A 14,803-nucleotide genomic window follows, 5' to 3' on the forward strand; every position below is an offset into this window, starting at 1 on the left:
TACTTGAGAAACACACAAATCATCTACATTCAGCTGTAGTTATGCACTTTCCTGGTTCCATTGTGTATTTTGGGGGGGAATAAGTGGCCGGATTCATATTATATTGTAGTGAGGCATTTTCAGAATTACTTGGAGGAAGTTTTCAGCTTTCTCATATCTCAACAGTAAAAGCTGGTTATGATATTTATATCTTCAATGGGAGAAGTAAAGTTGAACAAGAAAAATGTTTAAGATATCTCTAGCATATTTTCAAAATCTAACATTGTCAACATTGGTACATCCAAAATAACACCCAGGGGTTAAAATAAGCCAGAGCTAAAGTCCAAATCATGTTCTGCTGCATCTTCCTCATATCCAGCTTAGATTTACTTTGAAACGCAAGTTACTTTAATACATAAAAAAAAGATAAAATCTTCTTGAAATCCACTTTTTTTTATATAGTTCATTGTGTGAAGCATGGATACAGTGCTTGAAATGTTTATTAACATGAGGAGACATTCTTTATTGGTGTTATTTGGTTGAATTGTAAAACTCTCTGGATCTTTCCTCCATTACAACTGTTTTTTTATGTCACAGAAAAACCAGACCGATCCTTGTAACTGTTCAGTGCTCTCGTAGGTCAGCTATCAACTTGATAAGATTCTATTAACTTGCAAGATATCATGGAAACACAGTGCATGTTGGCTCCTAATGCTGCTCTTTGATTGATAGCCTAAATGGTTTATTGGCAGACGGGTTTGTCTGGTTACAGGAGAGCATTTAAGATGCTGATCAATATGTTTCTATGAAAAGGAGACAAGCCGAGGAGCTTTTACGAGGCCCTTGGACCAGTCACGTCGAAAACCATTTACAAAGAAGGCTTTGACTAGACTGATGGGCTCAGTCAGATTCCTGGCAGAACAACTACGGTGCCTATTATTCAGGATATAAGTTCACTATTTAACACTTGTCTGGCTCATAAGCCAAGCTAGCTGTAATGTGTCCATGCAGGTGAGATAAAGAAAAGCATCTGTCCACAGTCAACATATAGTCAATACGTATCTCGGTGGTGGAAGCAGTTATATTTTGACTAATTGTGAAAGGTACAGAAGGAGTGGAACCTGTCTGCACGACCAGTTGAAAGGAGTAATAAAGTTAGCTCTCATGGTTCTGACCTCCCTTCTGTTATAGAATCCTCACAACATGATTGGTTGATGCGGTGCGAAAGCTCGGCATTTCAGAAGAATATGGTTCTTTGGTGTGTAATATTCATGTTCTCTGCTGACGTGTACATTAATTGCACATTATTTGCAAGTGGTGTGTAGCGGCCACATGGAAAGGAGGTTCGAGGAGAGAAATTTGCTGTACAAATTGTGTGATTTCAGCACCAGGGACATCTCATAGTCAACATTAGGTTCTTTAATTAAAAAGAAAATCTTTGTTGAACCATAACCAAGTGTTTTAGTTGCCTAAAGTCAGCGAGACCTTAACCACACAGTTGGCAGATCGTAAAATACTCATATGAGTCATTTTGGAAGAACCATTGTGCATTCTTTGGTGCTGATAAGTGTTCTATTTAATCTCTTATGTTTGCAGGCTTGCTGCAAAATCACACATCAAACTGTACTAATACTCAGCTATGTGTTGTTACATCTTGAGACAGAATCGATAAAAGAATGTGGCAACGGTTCTCAATATAATATTGAACCGTACGGTACGCCATACACGGTTCAATACACACTTGTGAATTGAGGTATTTTTGGTTTTGCATCAAATTTAATGTAATTTCATCGTCCTTTCCATCCATGTATTTCTCTCTGAATTGGCTATGTCACAGCTTTAGAGGAGCACTTCAATGTAGCATGTGTTCACGCGCTCAAGTTCGCGATGGGGTACGCCTCCCTGCCGAGTAAATATCTAATGTCCTGGAAGCAGGACGGCTGAGCAGGTAACACCAGCAGTTAAAAACAGTTGTCTCTCGTTGATGCCGTCCAACAAGCCGATTCTACCGGTGCAGAAACACACAAGAACAGAACAAGTGCAGGGTGCACATTTTTCAGCAGTAACGTGATTCCCGGCATCTATAAAACAACACGGAAAGGTATTGAAAAGGAACTGCCTAAAGCACAGAGCCTAGCTCTGAACACAGATAGTTGGACCTCTCGCGTAACAGAGAGTTATCTCACTGTGATGGTCCGCTATATGTCGGAGTGGAGATGAAGAGTAGTACTCCAAACCCGTCCCCTGCATGAAAGTCATGTATAGGCTACTGATTTACTTTTTAATGGTTTCCCCCCCTTTTATCCTATACTTGTCGTCAAGAATAAGAGGCACTTTTGCATTTACTTATTTTATTATACAATACACTTGAATGTGTCTGAATGTAAAAAAAAACTTAGCTCATAAGCAAAATAAAGAAATAATTTTGGAATATATAAATAGCAATTGTTTTCTCCTTGCATACAAAATGTGTACCGAAACAGAACCAAAACCATAATCCAAGAACCGAGGTACGTATTGAACCGTGGGCTAACTGTATTATTGCATCCCTAGTGGCAACTGAAATTGGATTGAAAAATGTTTGGATTGATCCCTTCTACTACTAAACCTTTGTCGAGTTAGTTTATCAGCCCGTCTGCTTGTAATCAGACAAATTAGAAACCAAATACAGTTTTCTAGATAAAGAAATGAAACTATAGTTGTGTGAAAATGCTGCTCAATCCTCAAATGGTGAATTGGTCCACAGTTAGTTTCTATTCTATGGTACAAGTGTCATGGACTGAGACTAAGGGCGCACTCACACTAGAGCCATGTTGCACTTGCACTCACACTGCTCCAAGCCCAAACAGGCCTAGGCCTCATAGCCTCTTACGTCATCACGTCCTAATACGACACACGCATGGCTCTACGTTGTTTTCAAGAAGCACCGTCTCAAATCATCACAAGAGAACAACACAGAGAACATGACTGAAACTTTACTTTAAGTCGCGTCTGCACATATTTCTAGTAAACACTCGGCCTGCATCAGAGCATGTGAGCGGGCAGCAGATTTTGGACAAAGACACACAGCGGCATTTTTATCATAAAAGTACCGGTCCGGTTCAGCTCTGGTACCACTCACACCAAAAGTCTGAAGCCCAAGCCCGATCCAGAATATTTGTCCTGCACAGTCATCAACAGTATTTTCAGTCATAAATAATAATCTCGATAGCGGTGGGAGATCCGAGTAGAACACTGAGTGATAATGAGTGTGACGGTCTATCGATTCACGCCTACGTCATGTCCATATTACCGTACCTGTGCATGTGTGTGTGCATGAACCATACCATACTCAAATCCTCCTCTTCCAAGCGTGCCGGGGCCAAAGAAGCGTACCGTTCTTAAGTACGGAACGAAACGTTCACAGGGGCCAGACGATCTGGACTTTAGGCTCAATCGTGCCTGGGTGTGGTACGATTAGTGTAGTGTGAGTGCACCTTAACAGGCAGGGAGTAAGAAGGGCAGTGGTCTTGGAAGCCAAATCGACGACTTGTTCCAAACTTTGCTCCCCATTTAATTTTTATATTACCCCTAATTTACTGCCACATGCCTCAAATCGTAAACCATGAATGCACTTGGAAGTCACAGCAAGGTAACAATACTTCTACTCTTGAGTGGAGACACTAGTTCTATTCTAGTCTCAGAAAGTGCTGTTTCACACCACATTCATTTTCTTTTTGCTGTCGTGTCACCTTGTGGAAACATGTACAGACACATACGGGAAACAAAGCCACGAATCAACCACATCTGATGTCTTTTCCCCATGTGGATCTTGCAGAAAAAGCAGAATAAAATTGTTTATTGAAAGTCACCTCATGAAAACAAGGAGTTTGACCCCTAACCACTGTTATTTTGGAACTAAACATAAGCATTTCTAAATTATGGAAACAAGTGGACTTTTTCTGCTGTGCTGCAGCATTATTCAACAGAGAGGAAGAAGTAAATCTCCAAAGTAATCCTTGTGATTTGCTGGCACCGAAGCAGACACTCAGAAAATCTCCCCTTTTGGCTCGAGCGTGAGTTTCTCCTTTGGGTCGTGTCCAATGTGAAATGACTGAGAAAGCAAGTAAGGGAGTTTTGCCAACAAGAAGACATAAATAATAAGATTAATGCAAAGGAGAAGGAGGAGAATGGAATGGAGAGAGAGTTGGAAACAAAATAATATAAAGCAGCTACAGTATCTTTTATCATGCAAATTGTAGGTTTTGATAATAGCAAGAAGCAGAACAACATCATATTAATAGAGGTCTGGGAGATTTGACATGGTTAAAGACCCGTGCACCTGCCCAGCACTTCCTTCCATCCGCTCTGCAGCTCGCTAATTTGCAGGGCTGGGTGGGGATGATGGGGCTTCCTAACCTGCCATCAGCCAGCTGCTCTCCAGGCTCACAGGGGGGGGGGGAAACAACCAGTGTGAATATTCTTCTTCCATTAAGAAAAGTTGAAGAAATATCCCCTGAGAGAGCAGCATGTTAACAGTTTGTCAGGTGAAGCTCCTGAGAACAAATTGCAAGTTTTGGTATTTATAGGACAGTTGTTATTTGTGACTAAAAAATAAGCAACATTTAAGTTTATCCGAGAGGAAATACATCAACAAATCTGCCTCCAATTTCTTAAAATGATGTTTTATTGTAGGTTATTCTCTAATGCAGTCTGCATTGGTAGTAATTGGATTCCAATAACCACTTTATAGCACTGTAAACATACATTAAAACGATTTGGTAGATTGTATCCACATCACTAGGTGAGGTAGTTTGAAAGTAAGAAACCTGTCATGGTTGGACTTAAAATGATTAGGTACAAGTAAGATTAGACAATAAAATGGGCATTAGCTTTAGGAAATCATCACAAATGCATCAACAACACTGGTCTTGTGGTTGTTCCTGTGTTGTAGATGTTGTTACTGTGTTGTTTGCTGTTTCATAGTCCGTGGATGTGTTTGATTTATGCATCCACCACAGAAAAGGATCCTAATTAAATTTCCACTGGCATTGTATTTGTGCTGAGTTGCAAAAAAAAAAAAAAATTCATATCCCTGAATACGAAACAAAACATGAAACAGATTGCATTTGGTGACTTTTCACAACCTGTCATGTGACTGCGCTGGATACACTTGGATATACATAAATTGACAAGTTTAATTCTCAAAACTCCACTATCATTAGGACTGTTGTTGGTGTATCTACAGGCTTGTACCTTTGACTCTTACACAGTTACTCATCTTCTGTACTGATGTTTGAGCTGGAAGAGTTTCATGCCAGTGCAAGTCTTGGAAGTGCACCAACTTAAAAATGTGCTTTGTTAAAATTTTAAATAACCATCTGGTTTCATCTTTGGCAGATAATAGTGTGCTCATTGCTGCTCAGTAACAAGCATGGGCCTTTAATTTGTTCATACAATCAACATTGTAGCAGCAACCTTGTGTGCGCTCATCTGCAGCTCCAGGACTTCAGTGTAAAAGTTTCATCATTGCAGTAACTTATGTAAGCAGAGTCGTAGCAAATCTCCCTTAATGTGGTGGCTGGCCTGCCCTCAGGGTTGGATTGATTTAAGTTTGACAGGCTGCATTATATTCTTCCTACTTCTCTATTCACAGCCCCTGCACTAGCTTTCCTAACACTGAATATCTACAGTGCAGTTCTCAAAATCTCCTTTAATCTCTTTAAAGGAAATTAAAAATACCTAATCTTTTTCATTATTTCCTTTACTAGAACGTAATACTGTTGCAGAAGGGGATAAAGAATGACTGTTTTGGTCAGAGATTTTACTCTTTTGGATCCTCGGTTACAGTTAAATGTTTACAGCCAGAAATATATAATTTTAGGGGTCTAGTTTGAATAATCTAGCCTTAAATAGTACATTACAGATAATGATAAAAAAGGTTGGCAGTGGTCTAATTTATATGCTCTCAGCCCTTGGCATTAAAAATTATTAAAACCCTTGAGTTGTAACCGCAGAGGACATCATTTGTAGTCGCTACCAATTGTCTGATATCAGTCTAATCCTAAAATTATGTTTACAGATGATTACATATCAAGGTAAACTTCTTTTTTCATGGATTATGAATTTGGTCTGTTTGCATGTCATCATTGCGTGTGTGTGTGTGAAAACAATTGAGAGGGAATATTAGAGAGGCTGTATGTTGGCAATCCAATGTCATCATCTGAAATTGGATTGGAAGAGGTTAGGAACGTTCAGGTCATCTGTGTCAAAGAATTTTTCCATTTTTGAACCAACAAAAGAATTGTTGAATTCGCTTTTTATGAACTGGAACATGCGTCACTGGGGTACTCTCCATTTCCTTCTGAATCTTAATATGCCTGCCATACTCATTACCTGGATATTGCTTTCATTCAGCATTATGCAACAAATACATACAATCTGTAAATCCTGCCCAGCAGTTAAATCTTGACATTCAGCAGGGAACTTTGTCTGTTCTGACGTGATCAGTGTGTTCTGGGCAAGGAGAGGAAATGTTTTTCAGGAATACAGAACTTACTCACTTTTGTGCTCTAGATTTTGTATGGATATAATTCCTCAAATGTCTTCTTCTTTTCTACACTTTTCAATTGACTTGGGTGTTACAGTGCTTTTAATGTTTACAACAACTTTATCTTTGTCTTCCCATTCCAGTCATGGACTACTGACATTGAGTGTTTGGCCCGAATAATCTTCCAACAGGCTTGGTTATTGATGATACCGTGAGCTTTTTTATCATAACTCCCACTGGCAATGTGGGAAACTAGATGAGGACAATCTGCTCTCTTGAGAATATGTTCTCCAAGAGTCGCTTCAATGGTCAACATGGAGCAGGGGTTGCCCCTAAAGGAGGCACAAAGGCAAAAGTGCATTCACCCAAAAAGAGGGCTCCAAACCCGAGGGTAGCACTGGTAATCCGTGGTAAAATACATCGGCTCTTGCAAGGGTCTGCAGACCACCAAGTCCCAGATTCCCACCTCTATTATGGAGGCATTGAGGATGAAGAAGAGGGGGAAGCACAGGAGGGCAGAAAGGAGCACAGAAGCAGATATCCAAAGGACAACCCCAAGCCTGAAGCCTATTCTTCAAAAGTGTCAAATGGTAAAGGACATGGAGAAGCACCAGGGCCGCCATATGTAGGAGAGGTGGAGCTGAACAGAGAGGGATGTATAAGAATACCATGCACTTTGCAGCACAAAAGTTGCAGATCCCCAGCAAATGTGAAACGGATCTCCTTTGAGGGTGACATTCCGGCAGCTCCTGAGCAGGTGCAACCACCCAGGCACTACAGTTCAACAGGCCCAGACATGAATGGTACTAAATTTGAAGGAGAAGCCAGGAGGGATTTTGCTTCACCCCGTATTCGGCAAAAGAGACCCTTTTCTACTGGTGACTGTGTAGACCACAACTTCAACAGAGCTCTGCCAGGTACACTGCTGGAAGAGGAGGAAGATAAAGAAGAGGAGTCAAGTGCTGTCATTGAGCACATTCTTAAAGAGCTGAGGGGGATCAACAAAATCCAGGAGGAGATCTCCGATCTCAGGGATTACCTCACCTCAGTTCGAGGGTCAGTTGAGGAAGTGTCATCTTGTGTAGACGCTGTATTACTGGAGATTGAGGGGATTCGTTCTAGCAACAAAGCTGGTTCAGGGGTCCACGCAGGTACTTGGTCAGGCGTAGGGTGCAAAGATGGACCATCCTACCGCAGAAGGCCTGCTAGTGCTTATGGCAGTTTAGGGACTGCAATGCCAAAATCTGCTTCAAGTCTTCAAAACTTTCCCCAAGTCTGCAATGAGCGTCACAGCATCCATGGAGAATTACTGCTATCAAGGGCAGAGGAGTCTACCGTGTCCCCAGTTGCTGAATCAGTAGATCATCAGGACCTGGAAGAACCAGAGGATACCTCTGACCATAGTTCTGATATCCCAGTAGGTGCGATTGCAAGGAAGCTGAGCTTTGGCTACTTTGAAAGGCAGGATGGCCAAGAATATCCAAGCACCAGCTCCTTGTCTTCCGGTCATAGTGAGTCAGACCTAGAGAGACCATCATCTAGTCATGGAAGGAAGCAGCAAAGAGCTGTTGATGGGGAGGAACATTGGACTAACCCTGGAACAATGCAGAGTGACTCTGATTGTGTGTGGCATAGGGAAACCTCTTACCACAGGGATGGAAGTCTGGAGGCGCATGGAAGTGAGAGCCCTCATTGCTACGAAAGAGCTAGTAGCTGGGATCACTACAGAGGTTCAGGATATGGTGCATCCAGGCAGTTCTCCACAGGAAGCTCAGAACATATCTCTCTTCACTCTGGGAAACATTACAACTCACCTGCCAGCACTTCTAGCAAGGAGGAGTGGCAAACACGGAGGAGAAGGCCTCAAACCCAGTCAGAGATGAATGTACCAACAGAACCTAACCTTGAAAATCCCACTGTGGGATATGAATGTGCTGGTGATTTTTCTTACCCTCAAAGTTCTGGTTACCATTCAGTTGATGGGCATGAAGGAGAATCTGAGGAATTTGACTATGTGCAATCAAATGACCTGAGCTACACAAGAGACCGTCATGTTGATAGCTATCAGGAAGCTTATTTAGCCTGTGAGTCTTCAGCAGCTACATGGACTGCCACATCCTTATGTACCACTGTATCTGATCTGGATAGGCCATTCACCCAAGAGACTGGAGCCACCAACCAAAGATTTGAAAATCAACTCCGTCACTCTGCCAGCGCAGATATCCAGGCTGGTGGTTTCAATGTCAAGCGCATAGGCCGAGCTGTACTTGATTTTAGCTCTGCCTTGCGGGGAGCATTGTGCAAAATTGAAGTACCAGGAGCCCAGAATCCTGGAGAGGAAGCAGACTTTGAACTGTCAATGCCTTCTGACCTTCTGACAGCTGAATTGCCTTCAAAGCCTTTACAGTTTCAACAAACATGTGATGAAACCCTGAAAGGTGATGGGATTGATATCAGTAGTGCTGTTGGGGAACTGAGAAAACACAATAGTCTAGACAAATCTGATCTTTTCTGTGTGGAGCCTATGCTTAAAGAAGCCAACACCAGCCTTACATTGGAGTCTACAGACACCAGCCAACATCCTCCTTGTTTAGACAATATACCCCCATTCGCAGAAGAACTTTCAGTTTGCCCTGACCCAATTTCCAGTAGCACTACAGTACTGCCTCCACCATATGGCCTTACAGAACAACTTGCAGAAGGTCCTGCAAATGTTCCGGTAGACCGGACTATTGAAGCCCAGATTAAGCAATGCACCACTGCAGAATCCCTCTCGGTCTCCCTTTCGGCTGATGGACCTGTAGCGCTGGATGAGCAGGGAGAAACTGATGGCGATGCAGCAGAGCCACCGTTTGACATAAACCAGATCGATGAACGCAGGCTAAAGTGCCTGAGGACCTTCCAGCAGATTCTGCGGGAGAAGAGGGAGTCCCGGCGTAACCTCACCAGTATAACTATGTACAACTTCTCTCAAGAGGACTTCGAACCAGGTAGTTATTGTTGGATTTGAAGTTGGTAGTATCACCATATTTTGTCTTTTTTTATTTCAGTAATTATTATTATTATTAGTTTTGAGTCACAGATGAAAAGATAGGTACACTTACAGAAATACTTTGTTTTTTTGCGAGTCATTCCCACTCTTTATGTGTTAACTTGCCTGATATGAGACAGAATTGTCCACTTATTACACTTGTCGTCCCCCTGAGGCGCTGATTGGATTCATTGCTTTTTCCCACGAGAAACCACTGTTTCATATCATGCCAGACGAAGCAGTCAACTCTGTGGAGTGGGCCGATTCAAAGGTCTGGACCTAGGAAAGCTTTAAACAATCTTTTGTTTGGTATTTGAATTTATTCATTTTATATTTAAAACAAGAGATGTTATTTATTTTTTAGTAATCAACAATCATAAATGTGTTATTTTCTTAAAAACATTCCTTTTCCACCCCACATTTTTGTTATCAGAGCCACAGTTCCTGAAAGGCTGTCACTTTCTGGTCTGTGTGTATGTTGATAAAAGGTTAACCATCACTATCCTCTTTGGGGATGTTCACCCAGCGGTCATGAATAAGCCCCTACACTGAAAGGTCCCATAGGTTTTTACTGCGCCAAACGGTCTCTGCTGATACTATAATTTTCTACTCCCTTGAGAATAATGTATCATGCCACTCATAACTCCCTTACTCCTCTCTCAGGCGCCAGCAGTAGCCATTTGCTGAATTAGAAAACATCAATTATCTCCCTGGAAAGCCAGCCTGACATTAAGGACGAAGCAGAAGGGAAATATTAAGAGTAATTTTCATGATAAATTATACATGTTAATGAAACATTCATGACCTCAGACCCCCTGCTATCTGAAAACTTAGTGGCCAGCAGCGTTTAACATTACTAAAGATTCTATAAGAAAATGAATAATACAGATTATCTTATTTCACATGATGAGTCAAAGTTCATGATTGTTCTTTTTCTGTCTGTTTGTTTTCTCTTATGCAGTTACAGATGGCAGTCAAGATGGAGAGCAGGTTACTTCTTTTGTGGTTTATCTGTCATTCACATTATTAACATGACATGCTAAACAAGGTTGTTCTTCCTGTACAATTTTCAAATGTTGGTGTGTCTTGAATTAATATTTCATTTTGTACTGTGTTTATATATTGCTTTCTGCCACTTCCTGAGAAATGCTCACTTAATCCTGAAATACAGTGTTTCAATTCAAAACAAATTAAATTGCTTTGGGTTTTACAAAATGTCACCCTGAATGCATCTGCATCCTGGTAAGTGTCATAAATATAAATATGCCACAAAGGATTAGGTGGGTAATTAATTATCAGGACACAGTATTGATGAAAAATAATATTGGTGTCGAGTCTGTCAGGCCGACATATTAGCATGTTTTGTTACTGTCAGTGTGGTATTTTCTTTACTAGCTGTCAGAAAAAAAAACACTTCTTGGAAGCAAAAGTCAATATTCAGTGTATGTTTACTGGGAGCATGTGTGGTTTAATGGGTCTTTACTTTACAAGGTGAAACCAGATTTATGATGTTCATTCTTGTACGGGGCAATATGATTGATTGAAATGCCCTCTTTGGCATGCAGTGCTGAAACTCAACCAACCCAGTTCAGTCCTAGTGCTTCTCTCCTGTTTCTTTTCCTTTCTCACTTCCTTGTATCTATTATGCGTTTGCATGCTACAGTGTCATGAAATCAACCAATAAAGCCTGTCAGCCATCAAATGGCTTAAACCGTGACCTTTGACATTCCATTTCAGAGCCGAGATCAAGATGGTGACCCCAGCAAGCACCCATGGGCCAAGCCAGGGTTAGTAAACAGTTTTTGGTGTGTGTGTGTGTGTGTGTGTGTGTGTGTGTGTCAATAGAGAATGTGATTACATTATGCAGTGTTTGCTCCTGGATTTTCTTTATTCAAATATTGATCAGTGCATTTTTGGATTTGTTTGTCGTACAGGGGAAACTCACCGTTTGGCATTGACAGCATGCCGGACCTCCGCAAGAGGAGGCCCATTCCCCTCGTTAGTGAACTGGTGAGTACACTTGATACCCATCTCCTGATGTCTGAATACTGACCTTCACAGAACCTTCACTTCTATCATGCCTTAAACTAAACATGTTTGTTTTTATCTTAGTAACAATTGTGAAATTCAAAACATTGATCAATCTGGACTGAATGGGGGGGTGCATTATTTCGCACCTTGGCCTTGAGAACGAGTTAAAAATATATTTAGGATATAAATCATAAACACATATCAAAGTTCAAAGTTTTACCAGATTCATACACATAATGTATTTTCTATGAAGTTGTATTCACTGTTATACAGAATGAAGAACAAGCACAATCAAATCTTCCAAATATGAGATAGAGTGTTTAATATTTCAGCATAATGAGGAAAGAAAATGAGTCACTTATTATTGAAACAGTCGAGAGTCAACTCCACAGAAGCAGCATGAAAATGAAGACAATCTGAAATTATTGCGTGAGAGTTTTGTGAGCAGAGCCGGATAGTTGTGAGCTTCCAAGAGGTGGGAAAGTTAACTTTTGCTTCAGCATTAGAGTTAGCAGAGAAAAGTCATGGTAGCAAGCAGCTGAGTGACCCCAAAGTTTGATGTGTGACCACCAGCTAATTCCTTGGGAAAGATTTCTTGCAGACCACATTCAGGATGAATGCATTTCTGCACGTCTGCGGTGGCCCGCGGTGCGCCCGCTGGGTAATAATTTGTTTGTACTGAGTAGCTTGATTCAAGGTGAAAGCTGCTGAACCTCTCAGATGAGAACCCGTTTGTTTGTCTCTAACCTTTTCTTTTTTCATGTTCTCTTTCCTCGTACATGTTGCCTCCCTCCCTATCTCGGCCCACAGGCGATGGTGAGTAAGAGAGAAGTGAGATTTCAGCTGCAGTGTTTTACTGTTTGTTTGGCGGGCTTCGTTGCAAACTCTCGAATTCTCCTGATTGTAGCGAAGCATTACTGCTCTGTGGTACGAGCATGCACACACGTACAAATATCATTGTTCAGCCATATTTCAAAAAGCCCTGACAAACGCAAGAAAAAATCAATGCCTAGTTGTGAATGCTTTCAGCTTTCCTCCAATCTCCGATCGAGGGGCTCGTTCCATGATTGCTGTTTTAGCTACAAGTCCTTTAATTAAAAGGTTTGTCTTGCTGGGATTCAGCAAGTCAACAACTAATTTTTTTTACATAAAACACCAGCCTCTCTGAACAAATGCTGGTAAATTGTGTCTTTCTCGGTTGTCTCAGGTACTTTGGCAACACTGTCTCCTACAAAATTCTGTCCCATACAACAAAAATTCACCCTCAATTCTGTTTCCACGTCTTTTTTTTCTGGACCAAATGGTCACAGTATTAACTATTTTGAAACAAAATGAGACAAAATGATATAGTTACGTTTAAGCTACAGAACTACATAGTTAGGTAAAAATACTAATAAAAATAAATGCGGCAAAACATGTTTTCCTAGAAATGTAATTCACAATGCGGTTTGGTTTTGTGGGAACATATTTTTAGGAGACCAACCTGCCTTTGAAGTACTTAAGGGAGGCTGAGACGTACATCCACTGGCAGCGGTCTGAGTGGTTAGCGAATATTCAGTGGTTAAGATCTTAAGAATCCTGACTCATCTGATTAAAGAAACTTGTCTCCTTTGATTTTAACTCTCAACAGCAGAAATCTGAGCACCTGTGACATTTGAAAACATATAAAGACTAGTTCAAGAATGAACAACCTATGAAAATGGGGACAATTCAGAGATAAAACCATAACACAAAGAAGTGATAGAAGAATTGTCAATATTAGAATTCAAATCTCAGCAGAGGGTAAAATAAAGTAAGAGATGAGTGTGGCCACAACACAGGTGTTGTTCATTTTGCATTCATAGTTGTAAGGTTTTGATAATAGTCAGCGGTTTGTATGTTTCATACTCCTATTTTCAACATCGACAGCGATTACATTTCCTCCTGCTCTTGCAAATGTGACTTTTAGACTTACGTTTCACTCCAGATGATTTAAGCTGCCCTAATTCAAACCTCAATGGAGCCCGGCGCCCGGTCAGAGCAACACGACCGCACGCCAGTATCACTGTTTGTCAAAGCTCCAGAAGAGCAGCACATTTCTTAGACCGCCTGCTGTTCACCTACTGTACCCTGAAATCTTCTCTTGTCAGGTGATAGTGTGTCTTCTTCTGTGGTCTTCTAGCTGTCATAATAGATGAGGAGAGGCTCCTGGTTGAAGTATAATCTGGAGCTCTAAATGTCTCAGCATTAAAAATCAAATTTAAAATCAGACTTCCTGGTGAGAACGGTCTATTCTGAGGCGAAGTCACGCAGAATGTATAATATGTTAAAAATCTGTGCAGTCAATACTGCACTGATGTACGCTGCAGGTATCCTTCACTCTCCAGAGCCACTCTCTTTATTTTCAATGGCATTAATTGTAACACTTCTCGTCTAACAGACCACTTTACCCCTGGTGTCGCAGCTTCATACTCAATAAATGGGCCTATCTTAGCCAAAAGGGCCCTGAGGTCCAGTAAAACTGTTATCTGGGATGATTTGATTTAATTCAGGAAACTGCACAGAATCACTTTTATTGGCCATATTAGCCGATTGCATACCAGGACTTTGCTTATTTTGCATACACAAAAATTGAAATACATCTAAAAAGAAGGACAACAAAGAAGAATAAACATGGAAATTTGCTTTTATGTACATATAATTTAGTGAAAGATGATACATACATATAATCATATATATAGATATTACAATCAGTCTATAAGACTGTTGTCAAACCATGTCTCACCATCTCTCAAAATTTTCATAAAACTCAACTGCACTTTCGGTTACATTTCCAGACCTGCTTTTTTTCTAAAAGCTGTAGGAAGGTCAGTATGACTGACAGTGAGATGCTGTGAGCAGAGCCTCTTAGAGTTAAACGAGACATTTCTCAGGTGCATCACAGCTTTAAAGCGCTGCTGTAGGATAAAAATGCATTTATTTGTCAGTCATTTGTTTCTGCTGAAGAATCCTCTGATCCTCTCCAAAACATGCTGCATTTCCACTCCTCTCTAAATCCACAGATATTATACAAAACACTGTGTAAGGCACAACAGAAAATATTTTCTTTTTGGGGACAACATTACGCAAAAAACGAAAGTTGGGTTTAGGAATGACATCATGTTCTGGCTTAAAATAACTACGTACAGTTTAGGAAAGAAAACCACTTAAAAGGTTGAAAGTCCTTTTGTTATTGACCCATTCACCTCCCCCAC

General features: G+C 40.8%; 1 protein-coding gene across 1 annotated transcript in view; it reads left to right on the forward strand.

The window, feature by feature from the left end:
• The window catches only part of LOC311023727 (protein unc-13 homolog B-like), an 81,968-nt gene that overhangs the window by 21,074 nt on the left and 46,091 nt on the right, over positions 1–14,803 (forward strand). Inside the window, 2 exon segments of the mRNA XM_084025716.1 lie at positions 11,277–11,326; positions 11,474–11,549. Of these exon segments, the coding sequence (XP_083881842.1) occupies positions 11,277–11,326; positions 11,474–11,549 (126 nt within the window).

Source organism: Eutrigla gurnardus (assembly GCF_963514095.1).
Source record: "Eutrigla gurnardus genome assembly, chromosome: 13".
In the NCBI taxonomy this organism is placed as follows: domain Eukaryota; kingdom Metazoa; phylum Chordata; class Actinopteri; order Perciformes; family Triglidae; genus Eutrigla; species Eutrigla gurnardus.